Source organism: Fringilla coelebs, assembly GCF_963513975.1.
Source record: "Fringilla coelebs genome assembly, chromosome: 4".
Lineage (NCBI taxonomy): Eukaryota > Metazoa > Chordata > Aves > Passeriformes > Fringillidae > Fringilla > Fringilla coelebs.
Window position 1 is genome coordinate 70,957,987 of NC_140032.1, and position 20,689 is coordinate 70,978,675.

The 20,689-nt window shown below is 41.9% G+C and overlaps 1 protein-coding gene across 5 annotated transcripts in view; it reads right to left on the reverse strand.

Moving 5' to 3' along the window:
• LOC311152630 (uncharacterized protein) overlaps nucleotides 1-20,689 on the reverse strand; it is a gene marked incomplete at its 5' end in the record, with an annotated part of 279,380 nt that overhangs the window by 93,338 nt on the left and 165,353 nt on the right. For 3 of the 5 annotated variants that reach the window (XM_084203876.1, XM_084203874.1, XM_084203873.1), the window contains 5 exons: nucleotides 1,643-1,741; nucleotides 2,906-3,004; nucleotides 4,836-4,859; nucleotides 5,308-5,493; nucleotides 8,608-8,706. In XM_084203876.1, the coding sequence (XP_084060002.1) occupies nucleotides 1,643-1,741; nucleotides 2,906-3,004; nucleotides 4,836-4,859; nucleotides 5,308-5,493; nucleotides 8,608-8,706 (507 nt within the window). The remainder of the gene's footprint in view (nucleotides 1-1,642; nucleotides 1,742-2,905; nucleotides 3,005-4,835; nucleotides 4,860-5,307; nucleotides 5,494-8,607; nucleotides 8,707-20,689) is intronic. The other 2 variants (XM_084203877.1, XM_084203875.1) reach the window with 1 other exon arrangement.

Consider the following 20,689-nt stretch of genomic DNA (forward strand, 5'->3'; position numbering starts at 1 on the left):
CTGGAATCTTCCCCACCGTGAGGCACACGCGGCCGGCTGCCATCGCGAGCCCCGGCGCAGGGAAGAGGCGGAAGGTGAAGGTGACGGGAAGAGGGAGCCTGTGCAAGCTGGAATGTGTGCCTTATGGTACCTGTTTGGGTTCTCAGGGGTATCTTTGTACTGATATTTTGAGCCCATGTAGCAGCTGACACAGGGCAGGGACTAGAGACAATGAGACAAATCTAAAATTGGTCCCTCCCACCCACACTGGGCAAATCCTGTTCTCTCACACTCATTCACAACTGCACTCAACCTTTGCGGGTGAGCAGGGATGGGAAAACACTTTGACCTCTTAAAACCCAAAACATCCCTCACAATCATCTGTGCCAACTTGTCTAGAACAATATCTAACTACTGAACAGGAAATAGGTGAACTCAATACTGCCATTCCAAAGGTCAGATGAACTATTTCTGTATGACATGCTCAGGGCATGTGGAATATCCTGACTGAAGTATATTATTAACATTTCATGCCTCTTCTCCATGAGATTTTAGGTGTTTATTGTGGAAAATGTGAGCAGGGTTGATTTGCTGTACACCTGCTTGAGAGATAGCTTTTTCCATCAGCAGGAGTTTTTAAAAAATAAAAGAAAAATAGTGAGATATCATTTCATAATCAGAAACCAAATCACAGTCACCTACAGAGTTCAGAATAATCAGAGTTCACAAAATGACTGTCTTCAAAGCTTACAAACCAACAAGTGGTTGATGCAATTAATACCCAAGTAACTGCAGAGGTTGAATCGACCCCAGGGGTGGCTGACTCTAATATCTTCTACCTTCCTATCAGGTTAAACAAAACCTGTCATGTCCAGCTCTAAATTTTGCATTTTAAGACACTTTTGATCTCTTGGACATGTAATTTTGCAGACCAGCTGCCTAAATACCAACAGATCCTAAGAAAGAGACCTGTGCAGATCAGTCTGAATAAATGACAATGTTTTCCCAGGTGATTCCAAAATCCCATTTGAAATAATTAACCCTGCCCATAAAAAATGATGGGGTTTTTTTTACCCTGGATGAATATACCCATAAATAAAGGGCAGAGAGATGATGTGACATTTCAGTAGAACAACTGGGAGAAGGAAGCCAGTGAGAGTGGCCTAATTAATACCCCACAGTTTGTCTGAGGCAGAGACATGTGGCTGCTGGCTCTGAGGAGGTTCCTTGCCTCTGTATCAGCTCTCCAATAAAAATGGACTGATCCCAGTAGAGCATCCACAGGGCATACTGCAACTAGCATGGACATTCAGGGGTCAGGGGACTGAAAGGCTTAGCTGAGTCCAGACCTTCCATTTCCTTTTGCTGTGCATCACATGTGCTGTGTCATGTCAAGTTGGACCAACTAACAGGCTTATCCCCTGAAAACCATCAGTTTCATCAGTTTTTTCTTGTGTGATGTAGGCAGGCTATACAGGAGACTAAAGGAAATAGCATTTCTGCCTCCTACTGTCACTAATACCAGCTGTTCTTGAGTCTGATACCATAGAAAAGAGTCTACATAAAACAAACACACACAAAATCCCCAAAAGCAAGCAAGGAGAAAATCCCAGTCCATTCCCCAGAAGGGACAATATTATATTCAGGGAACAGAAAGACTCACCCTGGTTTTGGCATCGATCTGCCCTCCGCGATCCAACAAGAGCTTCACCATGTTTGTGTTTCCCCTTTTGGAAGCCACATGCAGTGGGGTGATTCCATTCTACACCATGAAAAGAACAAACAATGAGCTGGATGGATCTGAAGGTGTGCAATGGGGGTGAATTGGGTTCGGATCACAAAAAATGAGACCGTCACATCGTAGAGAATAAACGAGAATGTGCTAGAGCATCAGAGCTAGGCACACACCATATAAGCTAGAGTTAGTAATTCCTTCCTAAGCAAGAGTCCTTCTCCATTGTTTTGGGGTCCTTGAATGAAGGAAGCAGCGCATCTGCCCAAGCAGCAAACATTGCAGCCCCAGGGCCAGACAAATACACAAACACGTATCAGAGTCCCAATGAGCCAATAGTCACAAAACACTGAAGCATTTCAATCACTGCAACGTACACAGAGGACACAAATGCGTCACTCCTACACAAAGGAACCTTCTTGTGTAGTGCCAAGAGCATAAAGGAGTGGTAGGCTGTGTAGGCTGTGTAGGCTGAAAGTCCTTGAAAACACTTTGGGTGAGGCAAGAGGTAATATTAGCAGCTACTCCAGATTGGAAGCAGGAGGGAGTCAGTCTGGAAGGCAGAACCCTGAGGTAATTCAAAGCGTGTCTGGCAAAATCAAACAGCAAACTTGTGACCTGGGAGCTGGGTTGAGATTACCAGAGGTTTTCACTTCAAGCTACGTAACGTGCAACAGCAAAGAGACTGGACTATGTAACTCTGCAGTTGTTTACCATGAAAGAGTAGTCATGATTAATTACTTTTTTTACTGTTGAATTTGTATAACAGCAATATACTTTCCTTTCTGGTTTTGAAATACAGTTATATGTGAAAACATAGAATTCAAGTGGTATAGCAAATACTGAATACCAAAAAAGCCAATCAACCCTACATCTATTTCCAGAGTACATCTAACAAACAGAAAAGCCAAAGGGAGTTGACACGTTATAAGAGCATCAGCTTTCTGGAGCTGCCAAAGGATCCTGCTTCCTCCAGCTGGGAATACTGGCTGTTACACAACTCCCAAGGCCTCCAGGGCAGTGCACGGAGACAACCTTTCAGAATTACTGCAAAAAAGACATCTTTGATCCCAACAGAACTTCTGCATTACTTTGCTCCTTTCTTCCCTCAGCTCTTGCCTCAGAGTTCCCCAAAGAAACCCTCCCATTTCTGCAGGCCACTAGAAGCAGGAAGGTGAAGGGGTGAGTCCATACCCTGGCGGTGAAGTCGACGGCAGCTCCGCGGTTCAGCAGCAGCGTGGCCACGTTGACGTTGCCGTAGTGCGCGGCGATGTGCAGAGGGGTAAAGCCGCTCTGCAAAGAGAAACAGCCCTCGTTACCGACATCATCTCACACGAGGCCAGCGACTGAGCTAGAGCTTGAGTTTAAAATGCTGCCCAACTACTGCATCGTGGCAATTTTATCCAGCCTGCCAATACCTATTCCAGGGCACAGCCTTTTGGGCAGAGAGGCCAGTTTTCAGGTGGGAGATTATCAAAAGTGCTTCATTCTTTCATTCCCCAACTCAGCCTCCTGCATCAGTGGCCAATAAGAGCAGTTTTCATCACAGAAAATATTAATGTATTAGCTGTTCTTAAAAAAATAAAGCAAGTTCCTATTTACCATTTGGAAGCAACATGGGTCTTTTAGGCTGCATCTATTTATTGGGGTTGGAAAAATGATCACAAAAGTTGTTGGACTCTAATTTTACTCCTCTTAGAAATAGAAATATGGTATACATATTTCCTATTGGGCTTTTTTTTGGTTGTTTTTGTTTTTCAAAAGCAGTAATTATTCAAAATGTAATTAAAGAGTTTGGTTTACACGAGAAACTACTTAGTAATATAGTAAAATAATCATAATTATTTATATACAATTTGGATTGCAAAGGAGCTGAAGAAACTTGGCAATCCATAAATAAAAAACCCCACATTTTATTTATTGTGTTTTGAAACCTGCTCCAGCTATGAGATGTAGAATCTCTTGACAACAACATAAAAAAGATTAAATTTTCAGAAACTAGGACAGAGAGCAAGCTTTTATTCTCATAAGTAATTCAAGTAGAAAGGGCCTTGCTTTTGAGGTTTCCCTGAAGAGCTTTACACTGATTTGATTGGATCTTGCTGATAGTTATAGAAAGGGAGGAATACTTCTGGCTTCTTGACTACAGCGCGCTCTCAGCTGGGTTTCCTGCCTCTCCGTATCCAAACCACCATTTGAAGCTACTCCTGGAACAAGGGAATGTGGGCACGTGCTGCCCTCCTTCTGCAGGCATTGCAGCACCCCTTGCCCTTTCCCTCAGGGAAGAGCCTGCCCTATGGAGCAGGTGCCCAGGGAATCTGGCACCCTTCAGTTCACATCACTGCTGCCTCCTGGCAGCCTGCTCATGTGTGCACACACCGAGAGCGAAGCGCCTTCCCATGGGCACGTGCATCCATAATTCATCCCCTCCTCCAGCAGGGAAACTCCATTATTCAAAAGCAGGTATTGAAACAACAATCTCATCCTTGGAACTTTTTCCTTCTCCTAAAAGTGGCAATGACCTTTTGGGAAAATCCCAGCTCAAGCCAATCAACCCCGTGATTTTCAGTGGAAGTAAAACCCACCGAAGAAACGTGTTATTTACTGCAGGTAAATTCTGAGTATATACTGTCCCTGAGGGCTTTGTAAAACTTCATGGAAAGATTGTAATAAGAACAATGGTAAAAATAAGCAGATGTGCCGAACAAGATTTACCCTGGGGAATTTGATTTTGCTTATTATTGTAAAAGACAGAAAATGAATTTCACCATTATTCTGGCCAAGCCAGACACCCAGATCTAGTTATGCCAAGTGAGTGCATTTTCATAATTAATGAAATTGAGCTAAAAAGGCATCTTTATCCTCTTAGCTCCATTACTTGCTTCAGACTCCTTTGGACTGATGTGAATTCTCAAAAATGTCCTTCAATACTGACACAAGTAAAAAGAAATTCTAAGACAAAGGATGAATAAAAATAGGGTCTTTTGAGCCAGAAATTTCTATGTATTAAAAAAAGAGTAATATCTTCATTTTTATTGCTAACAAATTAGGAAATATTGGCAAAGAGCAGTGAAAATAATCATAAGTAAGAGAAAGAGTAATTAAAAATTGTTGATGTCGGTACCTCAGTCGTCCTATTCACCATCATCTGATGCAGCATGGTTTGGGAAAAAGAGGAACAATATTAAAGACTGGCCACAAAACGAAGAACTATGTTGCTTTTTCTGAAATGAGTTATGCTGTTAATTATGAGAAAAGCCATTCAAGCATGCATTAACTTTAAACACAACCTATGCTCCCATGGGCAATAAACCAATATCCTACTTAATAGGGAAGCAGCAACTCTGCTTCCGTTCCAGTGGCTTCTGGTTTGCAAATAATGAGAAAAAGCTGGTTACCCAAGAAATGGGAGGCATAACTAAAAAGTGAAAAAATGAGCACTTTGTAATTACTGCGCGGCTTAACACCACAAACTTAGAGGTATTACTGGTGATCCCGTGGATCAAGCTGTCCTTCCCCGCCGGAGCAGTTCCGTCTCCCCGTTAGGATGCAGGGATTCAGGGTGCTGCCCCCGGGCCCGGAGCCCACCCCGTTACCTTGGACTGCACGTCGGCGTTGTGGTCGTTCTGCAGCAGCAGCGCCGCCGACTTGGTGTCGTCCTTCCTGGCGGCGATGTGCAGCGCGGGCAGCCGCACCTTGCCCTTGGTGTCGTTCTCCAGCAGGATGGCCACCGCCTGGTTGTGTCCCTGCTGCAGCGCCACAGCCAGAGGGGTGAAACCGTCCTGGGGGCGGCAAACGAGGGGTGCTCAGCACGGCCGCGGGGAGCTGCACCGCGCCCTTCGCGCACACCAACTCGGGGAGCGGGTTCCCAGCTGTTCTCCACCTCTGCACTCCATCTCCAGGGACATGAGATTGGAGGCACAACATTTTAACTCTTTCAAACACCTTCAAAAGGCTTTCCAATATTTGAAATGCTTTGAAAGAACTTTCACACTACAAAGTAATCTTTTAAGTCAAGTGCAAGAAAAGGATCATTCTACGGCATCTCTCTTAATTACTTCTCATCTTAAAATGGGCCACAAAGCATATTTTAGCAATTTTTTGTCAAATTCACTGAGCACTGAAGAGTGTCAATGAGAAAAATATAGAGAGAATATGTTTATGACTATCTCACATCTCTGCAAAAAGGAAGTGTACCAAACGTGTTTGCTGCTGTTACCGTTCCAAGTTACACATGAACCATGAGTCAAGAAAGCCAGATCATGTTTAGGAGCATGATTTGAGGGAGGAAAACATCACATTATTTATGTTTCTTAGAAAAAGAAAATCAGAAAATGAATCTTTGCTTGTCATTCATAGTTTTAGGTTTGTTTCTAAATTAGTTTAAAATTGTCTTGTTCCTCCACACATGCCTGGGATGGCCAGTGCTTTAAAATCCATGATAACAAGACAGCAGCTTGCTCTCCTGGCTGAATTAGTACGGGCTACCAGATATCTCATTCCGGTTTCAAACTGAACCCTTGCTCTGGTCGTGCATCCCCCCCAAGCACAGGTGCTCTGTAACTACATGAGAGATGGGACAGCTTTGCTCTGGAATAGAAATATGGAAAGATGAGAGAAGAATAAAGGCCAAGTTAGGAAGGAATGAGAGCTAACATATGTTGAAAGAAACATCTGAAGAATTGCCAAGGCAATTTTTTCCCTCAGTAATCTAATAACTTTCTCTCCCTTTTGCGTCGAGCTGTGGGTAGGTGCATTGTAACACCGATACTGCTGTGGGTTCTGCCCGTAATAGAGATTAAATTCTGCACAGTGAATTAAAAAGGGGGGAACAGCTGACAAAACAGCTGAACTGTAAAGATTATTCTGAGATTGGGGCTACATAAGGTGTTGAAATGGCTTAATGCATTTGCCTTTTGCCTCTGGGAACATGAGAACAAATCCTGGATTAGAGACTCTGAAACCGAGCTCACCCTTACTCTCCTTTTTTATCTGCACATACCTAAGTGTGAGAGGAAATGAAATTCATCCAACAGCAGGGCAAGTTTCAATGCGTCAAAAACAAGTTCCTCCATTTGATTTGCACCATTCATCATGCACCCTTCCCTAGAAGGACGCAATTCTTTCTGCATTCCCCCTCCTATTGCCTCTGGAAAGCATGGCTGACCGAAGCTTGGAGACAGCTTTTCATGTCCTCACCTCCCATGAGGAGGGCCACTCTTTGATGCTAAACAGAAGGACCTTCTCCTAGTATTTCAGTGACATCCACAGTTCAGGCTGGCATCCCACCTTACTGAATGTACCATTTCTTCACCTATTCATGAGATGAACTCTGGGCACATATGAAAGAAATAGTGGCTCAGGCCTTCCTTCAAGAACACTCACACAATCATGGAAACCATCCCCTCAGCAGGACCTGAACCTAAAACTTACCTAGTTAAGCAGCAAAGAGGTCAAGAGCCTTTACAAGCTACTGAGTGAAAACTGATCTTTCTGAAAGCAGGAGACAAATTTGGAGCCAGGGTCAGAGTAGGAATATATTTTATTTTTTCTCCTCTCTGCCTTTTCTACAAAACGAGACTACAGTGTTCATTCTGTGAATGTCTGCATTCAAACAGAGACCACATGAATTAGAACCATCTCACCCTCACAATTCCTGCAAACTGAATGAATTCCCAGCCAGCAGAGGTTACTGGGAGCTGGCTGCCAGCAGGTGACTGTGGGCTGCAGCAGGGCTAGGCTCATGGAGAGCCGCAGTTCCACCTGGCTCCTTCACAAGGAGTGTGTTTCTGCCACGTTGCCTGGCAATCATATGGGATTTTGTGTTTCAGAAGGCTGACATGTAATGTGATCGCCACGTCTATGAGGGGATTATTTTATGAGCTGTCACCAAATAGTACAGTACCCACTGAGAGAAGGGACAGTAAGACAGCTGTTAACACTGACAGGTTTGAAGGGAAGGAGCATAAATGCACCAGCATTTCCAATTGATCCGCTTGTGAAGGCAGTCCAGAAAGGGAATGTTTCTGGACAGACCAGAAAAAACAATAAACAGGAACAACAGCTCTGGCCAGAGAGGAATTTTGCTATAGCTACTTCACATGTCACATCCACATCCGCAGAACAAACAGGAAGATGACACACTCTGCAGCACAGAGCCTGTTCACTCATTCCCTTGGCTGGAATAAAGAACACTTGGCAGAAAGAGGAAACAAAATGAGCATGGTCCTAATGACCAAGGAGTTTTCTCCCTTGCCCCCAAACCCCCTCATATGTGGAAGGAAGCTTGTGGGATTCAGATCCTCTGGAGATGGAGTCTCCTCTCTCCAACTTAGGTGTCTCTCCTGCTTGCACAGGAGTTACTGCAGGTTTACAATCCACATCCCCAGTTAATATCATCCTCCTCCCTATTTACACCCACGTGGCCCAGCAGTAGGAATAAAGTGTCTGTGAAGACAACAGCCTGCCAAGCTCACTGATGCAATCCTTGTTAGCCATTTGGTTTCCAGTTTACACCAGTCATAGCCAGTAATGAATACTCACAAGTTACACCAGGTCACAGGAGAGCCTCAGAATCAATGTAACTTAAGGGAACAGCAGCAAGAGGCTGGAGTAGGTGACCTCCCAAATGGTTCTGTGAACCCAGCACCACAGAGAGCCTCACCACTTCTGACTTCAACTGAAATCCCAGGACCCAGGTGATGGGTTAATGGTTGGACTCCATTTGAGAGGTCTTTTCCAACATAAACAACTCTGTGATTCTAAAACACAGTTTGCTAAAAACGACCTGTTGACGCCAATTGACACAGACAAGCCCTCTGGAAACAGCCCACACAGTTCTGACTTCAAGTGATCTGAACACACAGGCAAAGAAAAATGTGAGAAAACCCCCTTACCTCGGTAGCTGTGCTTTGGTTGGCTCCATTCTCCAGGAGATATTTCACCACCTCAATATGGTTCTCTTGAGCTGCCATGTACAAAGGAGTAAAGCCATTCTAGGAAGGACACAGGAGAAAATAATGTCACATTGAACTGATGGGTACCAACAATAATGAACCACAAGGGGATACACAGCTAAAAATGCATTTGTGTTCTTGTAACTGAATGTAAAAAGAACAGCCTTGTATTTCTCCCTTAATACAGTCATGTTCAATGCCATTTAAACCCGCAGAACTCTCCATGCTTTCACACTCGTTTTCTTCTGACATATTTTAAGGAAGCAATGTACACACTAATTATTAATACAGCTATTCCTTGCTGATAATGCTCAGGGATGTAAAGCTGGCAATAAAGTTGTATGAAAGCTGACAGGAAAGCAAGAGTTTCCTCCATTTATTGCATTTCCTTAACCAAAGACGTCATCCCCTGGAGACCATGAAGTCCATGCCTTCTGACAAGCTCAGTAGAGACGGCAAAGGCTTTACATGCTATGGAATACTTCTAATACATAAAACATGGCAAAGCATCCAACATAAAGGAACTCAGCCTTGCAAAGGAACAGCTGCATTTCTGACCATACAGCAGGTTCAGGTATCATTTAATTAAAAACTTACTTTAAAATTACCTAAATTTATTAAAATAATTTGCTCTGGATAAAATGTAATTTTAAAAAATTATTCCAAATCAATCCGCCTACAGTAGACATGTGAATTCTTTCTTTGCAATAAAGTAGCTTAATGGAAACAATTGTAATTAATTTCCTACAAAATCTTGATGAAAGAGAGGCATGGAATTCAGCTGTCTGCCTGATCATTAATTTATAAGAACTTTTAGGATTTCTAAGAAGATCTTAGAAAATTCTTCAGTATTCTGTAGATTACCATGTAAGATAAGAGGACAAAATCTTCTGGCTTGAAACGTCCCTTTTAGCTAGAAAATAAACTATAAAACAGACTTTAAACATGCAATTTATTTGATTTTTTTATTATCTTTTGTGCTGCCACATTGAATGACAGGATTGTGCATTCACACAAGCAGTCAGAACTAATACAGATACAATGATAACAAAAAACCTTGTTTCAGGGAAGCCAATATTATTCTTTCTAGGAAACCTGCTGTGGAAACATTCCAATAATTTCCTAATGAAATAAAATCACATTTTTCAGTCACTAGATAACAGAGATTGTAGAACTGACATCTTTACAACCCCTCTCTGAGTTTACAAATGTAGAGGACTATTCAGGCAATAAACATAATTTATGTTGTGAATGTTGTACAATATCTGCCATAAAAGTTGTAGCAAATCTTTGAATGCTGCTTTGCATAACATCCTGGCATTTCTATCGACAATCTTGGGACACAGAATTTAGAAATGGCACCCAGAGAACAATTAACAGCAGTTCAGTGCCAAAACTGGGGGGATGTATTTTGAGTGGCTTTGCACAGGAGTCAGTTATAATCCAATATTCTCAGAAATTATTCAAATTATTATAGTCACAGATAGTATGACCAACATAGTCTGCAAGTCCATCACACCACAGGATCATAATTTGAAACTGTGGTCAAAAGACCTGGAAAGGTAATTTAGTAGGGACAAACACAAGTGTCTGTCTACTGCTGGCAGAATCAACTATGCACACAGGCAATGACAAGTAAGAGAAGAATTCTGCAGAAAAGGCCCTGAAGGTTACAGCAGTCTTGCAGAGAGTCGTCACTGGTCAAGGAGCTCATTCTGCTGTAATAAAGAAAACCCTTGCACTGGCATAAAAATCTATCTCCTTAGGGAAGCCATCTTTCTTTGAGAAAAGGCTAATAAATGGTGATGTTCTGGCTGGAAAGGGCAAAGTGAAGGAAAACAGCCTTTAAAGGGGAGGGGTCTGTTCTGCATATCCATGACAACTAAAACAAAAAAGCAAAATTTACAAGGCTGCTGGAGGGAAAGTTCAGGTAAGACATCAAGAAAAGCCTCTTAACAATGATGTCAGGCTGATGGGAAGCTTCCTACTCCCAACCACAGCTAAAACCAGGCAACGAACTGGATACACACAGAGCCAGCCTCTCCCATGCCCCCTCTGGGGCAGGAGGTGGGCAGTCAGGGACCTCTGGTCTCCCAGCTGCTCCTCAGACAGCTCTTAACAGGGAGGGGGAGGTAAGAGATCCCATCATCACATAAAATGAAGGCAGGCTGTTCACCAAGTAACTGGGAAGGTGAACAAGAGGCAAAGGCAAGAGCTAGCAGAGGGAATTAGGAACAGATTGGCTTCTTTTCCATTGCAGTTGTAGGGAACAGAAGAGAGGAACCTGCAGGTAACCCAGCTGGCTCACTGTTCCAGCTCTCCTTCCTACTCTGGAAAGAACCAACGTGGCAAACCACGAGGGATAACTCATAGTAATTTTCCACTCGCCTCATCAGCATTTTCATGGCAGTCTAATCCTTCAAATGCAATACATGCCACTTGTAAAATCCTTCTAGCTTGGAATATTACAGGGATCACACTGACTGAATTGGGTGAATATGACAATTTTCAAGCCACAGTAAATCAACTTGCTTAAAAGCTTTGAAGAATCTAATTTTTTTAATCAACTCAAGTCCCTGGTTCTGGAACAGAACTAGGACAATAAATCCTGGATTAGGAGACTATAAACAACACGTACATGACTTCATGACCTTTTAATACCATGAAATACTTAATGTTTTTCTACACAGCGATCCAGAAGAGTGTGCCCATTCTATCATACTTGTGCTATAAACACACCTGAAGTTACAGAAATTAGGAGAAAGAAAATCCTTGCACAGAAAGTCATAGTACCTTTGTTTTCCTTCAGGCTTTATGTATAGTCTGACACTACTGTATGTATTTTGTTGAAATCTGGCTCACTTTGGGAATTACAATATGCTAAGAGCTACGTGCAAAACCGCCTTTACCAGACATGCTGGAAAACATTCCTCTGAATTTCTCCCCCTGGCAAGGTCAAGCCTGACTTTGTCTGCTGGCAGGGAGAAGTCTGCTTTCTCAGTGTGCTTTCAGTGAAGCTCTGGTTTCAGAGCTTCTAATTGCAGTGTCCCCAACTGCAACAGTCCTGGCCCTTGGCCAGGAAACTCCTATTTTAGGACTCCCAATATGCCTGCTCTCCTTGGCAGAGCTGTGCCCAGTGGGATTAAGTGCTAGCCCTCCTGGAGCTCTTCCTTCTCCCCTGGCCACTGGACCCCAGGTGTTCCATCTTCCTCCCAGCCCCACATGGTTTCTGTGATCTGTCTCCTCCACAGTGAGTTTCTCTCTCTAAGCCAGCCCTGCACTTCCTGAATGGAAATGTCCACAAAAACCAGACCCTTCCCTTCACTTCCTTTCCTTTTGTCAATCTAAAAATCCCCTTCCCATTTTCTCATCTTTCAGTTGCTAAGAGCTGTACTCCAATACTTCAGCTCTCTCTGTTCTGCTTCTAGAGATATGCCAAAGCTCAAAATCCCATAGCTCCCCAAACTAAAGACAACATTTTCCCTTGACTTTTGTTTCGCTATCCCCAAGCGGCTCCTGCTGTACCCATGGGAAATGATTCCCCATGGCCATACTGCAAGGAAGACTGACCTCTCCCCTTAGCACGTGGAATGGGACTCTGCAAGTTTATTGGGCCAGTGGTGAGCACTGTTTGTTTCAATAAATTTCCATTCAGTTTATGATCCCATACCACCCAGAATTAAAGGAAGAATACTGACTGTGACCTGGAAAAGGAGACATGAACTACATTTTTCTTTCCTGTTAAGCTCAGCTGTGCAATCATGCTCTGTCTGTATGTTTAGATTTGATGCATCATCTGAAAAATCAAAATTAATTGTGTAATGATACATAACATTCATTTCCAAACAATGGTTTCATCAGAGTATTCATGGTGAGAACAGAATACTCCAATTTCATTACCCCCACAAATGTGTACTGCAAGATGTTTACTGCTATAATATAAAGTCAGAATGAGAAATTATCACTAAACAGATTATATTTCATACTCCGTTTTTTCTACTACATTCACTGATTTACTGGCTAATTGGAGAAAATGAGTAGCTCTCAAATGATTTTTCAAGCTATTAATGTAAATTGGCAAGTCTATATATGACTCAGAATTTGTATCATTAAATTGTCCCCGAGCCCTAATGAAGAACACAGGCTGAAGAAGCAGAGGGATTATTAGGGTATTGAGAAAATCATGCTGTTCTATAGCTTGGTGGCGGTTTATTTCATGGCAGGCTTTCAAGGAACTAAGGCTCCTCTTTGTAGGCAGTACTGAGCTGTTAGCTGTGGACTTTAGTGTCCCATATACATATTGCATCCATATACCTAACCCATATATCCATATATGAATATATTTTTATACTGATATAGAAAAGAAAGAAAAAAGAGGTATTTAATATCTACATTTTGCCTATTTGAAGAGGATTCATGAGATTCAGCAACATATCCTTTGACTAAATAGTTAGCAAAAACCCAGATGAACTTGACTATTTTGTATCGTTTCACGGGCCTCCAGGAACTGTTTAAGACTGCATTGGATGCCAGCAATTACCAGCAAAGAGAAGAAAACTGGCACCTCATGCAATGGTTTACAATCAAGTGCTCATATCTATTTAGTTTTACTCAATAAAAACTGATATTGACATGAAGGTTGAGACAAGGGTGAGACAAGCTTAGATTATTCATCAAACAGCTCACACGCATTAGCATATCTGTGTGTCATGGTCCTGTGCTAAAATAGTGTTTTATGCAGTCAAATCATGATCCTTTGGGGACCTTCAAGTTCAAGACCTGCTTGAAGGTTTTTTCTGTTCTTCAGAATATTGCTCTGCTTTAACAAGAACAGAAAGATCCTGATCTGAATCTTGGTTCACCAACAGACAAACTTCCTGTTTTCCCCATTTTCCACCAGTACCAGTCTAAACCAGTGACTTCTATGCCTCACCCTAACAGTTCCCACCTGCAGGCACTGCTTCCCTCATCCCAGCTGCAAGGAAACTCTACAGGAGAGAAAATATCTCCAGCAGGTTATTCTGTCTCAAAGGGGAGAATGTTATGCAGGGAAGGAAAATAACAGAAGCATAGGGCACAAACTTTTGGGCATCACTTTTTTACTGTGAGGGGGACCAAGCACTGGCACAGGTTACCCAGAGAGGCTTTGGAGTCCCCATCCTTGGAAATACTCAAAAACCAGGACATGTTCCTGGGCAGCCAACAGTGGGTGATCTTATTCAAGCGCAGGAGGGGACAAGATGAGCCCCACAGGTGCCTTCTATTCTCAGCCCTTCTGTTACTCAGTGAAAAATCCTCCAACAATCCAAGCAATAAACTAATTGTAAGCAATGAAACATGAAGGTGACAAATAAATGCAATCTGCAAACTAAATTTGAAGGCCACATCTTGACAGAACCATCAATATCACAATTCTGGGAACTTTTCAGTGCATTATGCTCAGAGCATGACTTTCAGCCAATCTATAAATACACTCTTCATAAGAGGATTATATCTGAGCAGGAGAGATTCTGTGTATAAAAGGGTGAATTAAGGATAGATTATGGTACCTATGTTAATTTTTTGAAGTCTCTTTTTTTCTTGCTCTTAGCTTACATCAAAATCCAGGATTTTAACATAGCAGTAACTTTAACAGTTATTCACCTTCATATTTCTTTTCCATTAAAATATATTTTCCATAAAACAGATGTTTTTTAATGAAAAATAAACTCTTTTTCATTAAAAAAAAATCTCAAAAATAATTGAACTGTGACATCTAAATTTACATTCAATCTAACAGCAACTGTGAAATTTGTGAAGATAAGGGTATAGATAAAGGGTAAGATGAAGGGAAATTAATATAATTCAATTTTAAGGTGCCTAAGGGATATCACTTTGCCATACAGTCAACAGAAAGTGGGCTACTCTGAACAAAGACTGGGCATATTCAAATTAAAAACTCCTATATCCACATTGTAAGAGGGATTCAGTAAAAACACCTTCTAGATACATCCACAACCAAATGAAATGCTGTGGATTTCTGATGAAAGCACCACATGCTTTCAGAGCAGAAATTTTCCTCCATGCTTCCAAGTGAGCAGTACATTTTACATTCACTTCCTGAGCCATAATTTCCCTTAATAACAAAGCTGGAAAGTGCTGGTAAGGATGACACAGAGATTAGATGTAAGTATCTGTGCACATAGAGACGCTGGATGCAGGGTGGCACATCCCTAGGGGGAAAGCAAGCTCCTCTGTTCTGACCTGCTGTAAAATCCCCCAGCCAGTGTCAGCCATTTGTTTAGGAGACAATCCTTGCATCCATCACACAGGGCAGATGCTGAGGCCCACAGAGTCCCATAGATTCAAGACGAGAAAAGCGGTCAGGAACATGATAAGAATTACTGCACTTAGGGAGGCTCGTCCCGAAACTGGTTCAAACAATTAAACAAAAAAACCCCAAAAATATCAACAAAAAAATTAAAAGAGTATTTACTGGTTTGAGAAAACAGATTATAAAGTGACTTGTAATAAATATTTCTTTTTTAACTGTAGGGACACAGAAGCCTACACGGAAAATAGCACCACCCCTTCAGCTGTCCCACTAATTCCCTAGTAATATAAATAGTGTTTGCTACTCTATACTTGCACCATGGCAATAATGACAAAGCCTATGGATAAATGATGCTGCCTGGGCTGTGATAAACTTAGCAAGTTCATTCATGAGGAATCACCCAGGACTCCAAGAGCAGCACTATGTATATGACGCCTGCTGCCTCCCCACTGCAAGGCCCCTCTCTTGGCAAGTGTGAGTCAGAGTCACTTCTGAGCCCAGATGCTGAATGGAAAGAGCACAGATACTCTATTTCAGTAGCTTCAAATATCACAGTTTTTTCCTCAAGAACAGCAAAGTAATAACAGGGCCTGAAACACAGCCAGTCAGAAATCAAGATGCTCTATGCTCTGGAAATAGCATTTTTACACCAAGGGAGCCTGTAATAGAAATTGAGCTGATGGAGAATAATGGGATGAGAACAGACTGGTCATGCACAAGAAAACACCATCCTGATGCTGGGCATAGGTGAGGGCCCAAAGGCTTAGTCAGGGAACAGTCTCAGATTTTAATCAGAGCACTCATCCAAAACTGCATTTGAGGTTTGCCTTCTGAAGCCTGGTAAGGGAAAAGCAGTCCTGAAAGCACCCATTTATTTTGTGAGGCAGGGGGCAGGAAGGAGGACGATATTGCGCTAAAACCAAAAATAAGATGCTTCTATTTATTTGGCTGTGGCTCAGTCATCCCCACACTCATAAATATACATGGCCAACACTTGCACTGCCTGATTCTTGCAGTCATCCCACTGCATCATCCCAGCTGGGGAGGAGCATGGTGTGTTGGTCTGCTGAGCCCTTACCATTCCGATGGGCATGTTGAGTTCCTGCAGCCTCCTAAAGCTAATATGTTCTCAGAACAAGTATTATTGACTGAAAAAAACCACTTCTTGTTTCAATCAGATGATTTCCATCTGGACTATTTATCCTTTCATAGCAGTAAATTCAAAGAATTGAATAAGACATAGACTGTAACTATTTCCAGTTTGTTTTCAGTCTTTGTTGAACTATTTGGGTTTTTTCATTCTTCTTAATGTATTACTTTTGTTTACATCTCTCAAAACCCATATAATCCTCCAGAAGGCATTTCTTCCCTTTTTTTCCCCTCCAGTGAAAAAATTATGGGCCTGCCCCTTTATTCCATTTGCCATGACCAGCTGTGGCTAAATGACTCCTCTTGATACACAGCAGCTACAAATCTGCCTCTCTAAATATACTGATATAAAAGCAGAACGCTCAGCTGGTGGAATTAAAACCTTTTGTCATAATGGAGTAGTAAATGCTCTGCAAAATGTGTTCCATTCCAAAGGTTAGATTATCCTCACAACCCATGGGGGGAGCAATCCCTGGTAAAGCAAATCCTAGGGCATCCTGACAGAGACAAGCTGATCACTTCTCTGAGAATCACCTAAATCCCCCCTTTGCTTTTGTAGTAACACAGAACGTGGATGCTCACAGAGCCATCACAGCTCCTTTTGGGAGCATGCATGGGGGCTGGAAATGTGCTGCTCCAAGGATTGCTTCCATCTGATAACAAGTCTGGATAAGAGCTCGAGCAGTCACAACAGCCTCTGGTGTATACTGACCTAGGAAGAGGTGACCGTAACAGAGGGAAACTTAAGCAACAATATTTCTTGGCTAATGTGTTGCCAATGCGCTTAGAGCATGATGTCGAGGAAAGGAAACCAGAGGGCTTTTAAATAACAAAATCAGCTTGGGGGAGGACTGATTTATCTAATCCTTGCTCTCTGTATCTGGGTCACTTTAAATAATCTGATGATTAAAAGGTAGCCCCTCCTCCTTTCATGAGGGCCCCTACACAAAACAGTGGTCAAAACATAACTTGCACTAATGGGGAACACATTCCCTAGTAAACTCAGCGGCAGGAATTTTAACATTGAAGGGAATCACTTCTTTCTCAGGCAGCTCCAGGGTGTGACAGTTCCCATACAGTTCCCAAACAGGAGCAGATTGTATTTCCTCATTTTGCCTTCTACTTTTCAGCTTTGTACCTCAATCTCAATCACTTGGCATTTGTCAAAGCGCCTCATCCTGGGAGTGCAAGTCTCTACAGGAGGCTTTTCTTCACCTTGTCTGGAATGGAAGAATGTCAGGATGGACCCATTCCCTAAGGAAGGCGTGGTCAGGACAGCTCAGCATCACTGCTGCAGGGACAGTTTACAGGTACACTCAGTTACGAGGATTGCTGCAGTCAGGCTATCAGCAGATTTGGAAGGATGATTTCCAGTGTTAGGACATCTCTAATGCCTCTACATGAGTCAGATGGTCCAGGATGACTTCAAGAGAAAGCAACAGGAACAAAGAGTAATTTGTCAAAGGAAAGGGTTGGACTGACTAAATCTGATGATATTTCTTCCACGTGAAAAAATTCAAGAACTCATATAAGAATTCCTAATATGTCAGAATTAGGATCTCACTGAGAGGTAGAGCACAAAAAATCGTTACTTTTCTAATGCACAAGCAACAACTAAGACTAAGTTTTGGGTGAAGAGATGATGCAGCTGTGGAAGAAGGGTAGGTAACACTGGGCTCAGTGAAGTTGTGTGGTGGGGTCATGCGCGTGGGTAGATGTGACAGAAGTGAGTAGCCAATTCTACTTCCATGGGTCTGCTGGATGGAACGTTCCAATGCCCCCTAAAGACTTGGCCTGAATTTCCCACTGAAATTCCTAAGTACCTAGAGGATCACCCACCCAAGTGAATACATAGTTCAGCATGCATGTCATCGATTACCAACCTATGGGATAGACCCTGATCTGTTCTGCAAAGAAGCACAAAGCTCAAAGGAACAGCCTGGAACACCCCAGTGGATTCCTTACCTACTGTGTTTTCTCCTTCATACCATCCCTGTATTATCAGCAAGTGCAGCCTGGTCAGATCTACACAGGACCAAGATACTGGTCAAATGAAGAAGAGAAATTGCAAAAATAGAGTTTTTACCTGATGATACCTGTCTAGATCTGCTCACTGAACTATGTGTGGAGTCAAGCATAAGGGCTTATAGATACTCATTATATGAATATATTTACTATTTAATATTTGTAGCAAAAGGCACTTCTAACTAAGCCAAAAAATTCCACACTTGTCCAGGTCTATGGGGCAATATGCCAGCAAAGAGCAGCATCTTGTAGATCTTTGGCCATTCTGGGTGTGCCCTCATCCCCGCCTTTGCCTGAAACATGCTCCAGGAAGATGTGAGCTCTCAAATGGCACGCACGCAACTGGAAGTGGAGTCACTCAACTAGTAATCACTGTGCAATTAAGCTTTGTATCAAAATAGAAATTACTTCTCTAAAAATAGCAGTGATGACATGTTAGCTCAAAAGGAACAGAGTTTTTAAAAGAGGAAGATGAACAAAATAACATCTCTGAAAGCCAACATAAAGCTGAAGGGCAAAGCAAAGTAATCTAATAGAAACCCAAAATCTATAAAATCAGAGCCCAGAATGCTTAACAGCCACAGATAGCACAGATGGGTTTGCAAACCCAATGGTTTCAGTGGGTTTAATAGCATTTCCTGAGATAATTCTGTTATTTTGCTGTTGCAAGGAACTGGAAAATGAGTGTGGTGTTTCAGATGTCATTGCTTGTAAGTTTTGATGAAGGCCAGTGTTTTTATGCTATTTAATCAAGAAAACAAAAGGAAAAACAGGAAAAACAACAAACTCAACAAGCTCAAGTTGCAACTACTCCTTTATCTACCTGTTCACCATCAAAGAAGAAATTTTGTCACTATGAGAAACTGTCGTCACTGAAAATGAGAATGGCTTTGACAGACACTGAATTCTTTAAAGAGGAAGCGATGCTGCAACCAGAGTAACTCTGCTGACACTAAATCACTACAGCAAAGGGCATTTCACAGGGGCCTAAAAAACATAAAGTGTGAAATTACAAAGATACCAAGGAGAAGATGCAGAACACCCTCAATAGCAAAACTACTGCTAAAAGATATGAGGGTGACAACAGGGCACCTACTTTTGAAAATGGAATTGAGGGAAAATATAGAAATCAGAAGTTGAGCATTTCAGTTATAATTTCTCACTTTTGTGCTCCATTTGACCCGTAATGTGTATTTTTGTTCATTTCTCACTTTCTCGATTGAGCTCTTTCCCGATATATTTTTCTTCACCTTTTTATCATCAGTGACATCTTTCTAGACAAGAAAACCTGAGTTTTTGAGAACTCACACACATGCTGTTCAGTCATTCTTTTTCCTTTTCTCCTAACTTGATATTTTTCTTTGTTGACCAGCTGTAGTTAGGTATATTTGAACCTTGCTTCATCTGTTATCCTAAACCACATGTCTATTCTTTATTAATTGTAGAATTTCTGGTTTTTTATCTGTAACATTCATTTCCTATGACACGTGATTCTTGACACGTCAATGCAACCTTGAGCAGCAAGGCAGCATTCATCAGCTTCATTCCATTCATGGAGCATTAAAAAGTTACTTTGTAATTAAGGGACACCTTGCACTGCAATGTTTCCTTTGGCAGTGGCAACAAGAGCCTCTGAACATCTCCCTGAAGCAGCTATTACCCATGCTATCCATCTCTTCTGGAAAAGCACAGCAGGACACAAAGACACAACCCAAAGGCCCCAAAGCTGGATGACACCACATTAAGGACTCCTGCTCCCAGTCAAGCCAACAGGACTTGTTTAATTAAGACAACAAGGCACAAAGGCAGGACATCTGTAACCCAGCAGTTCCAATCCATCCTGCCTGGAGGAAACCAGTGAGCAGTAATGGGGAAAATGTCCTCCATCAGCTTAACTCAATTAAGTCAAGTGGCAAATGCCTGTTAACAGCTCTGTGTACATTACACAAACCAACCAGTGCTAACAATAAACGTCTCAAAAACTAGAATACTACAAAAAGTAATACCCACAAACACATTTTCCAGTTCTAACTAGGTTTTCTTTCTTTAATTTAGAAAACCTCATTTATTTTTTCAACATAAGGAAAAGTTTTTTGGGAAGACGTTTTGAGGAATAGTGCTGCATGAAAGTATTATTTTTAGCAATTATTTCTCTTACCATGCTCAAAACATTAAAGACTTTTTTTATCTTCTAATACACATAAAAAGGCTGATAAATACATGAAGAAATCATCCAGCTTGTTCATTATGAAAGGAGTTTGCTAAATTTTTGAAGAAAGGAACTGCATTTCGCATCTTTAATGGAAACAGAGCATGGGGAGCAACTGACCATCAGCTGTCCTGAGAGAGCTGTTCCATCATTTTGGGGCAAAAAGCATAATAAAGAATATATTTTTTAAACCATGGAGTCAGGCAACTTGAAGGTTTTTTTCAGTTTCTTTCTCGTGTCTTAAAATGTGCTGAGGAATAGACAAACATTCATTCTGTAAAGCAGTTTATTCATCTCCTGCTCTCCACTTACCTTACCCTGTCCAT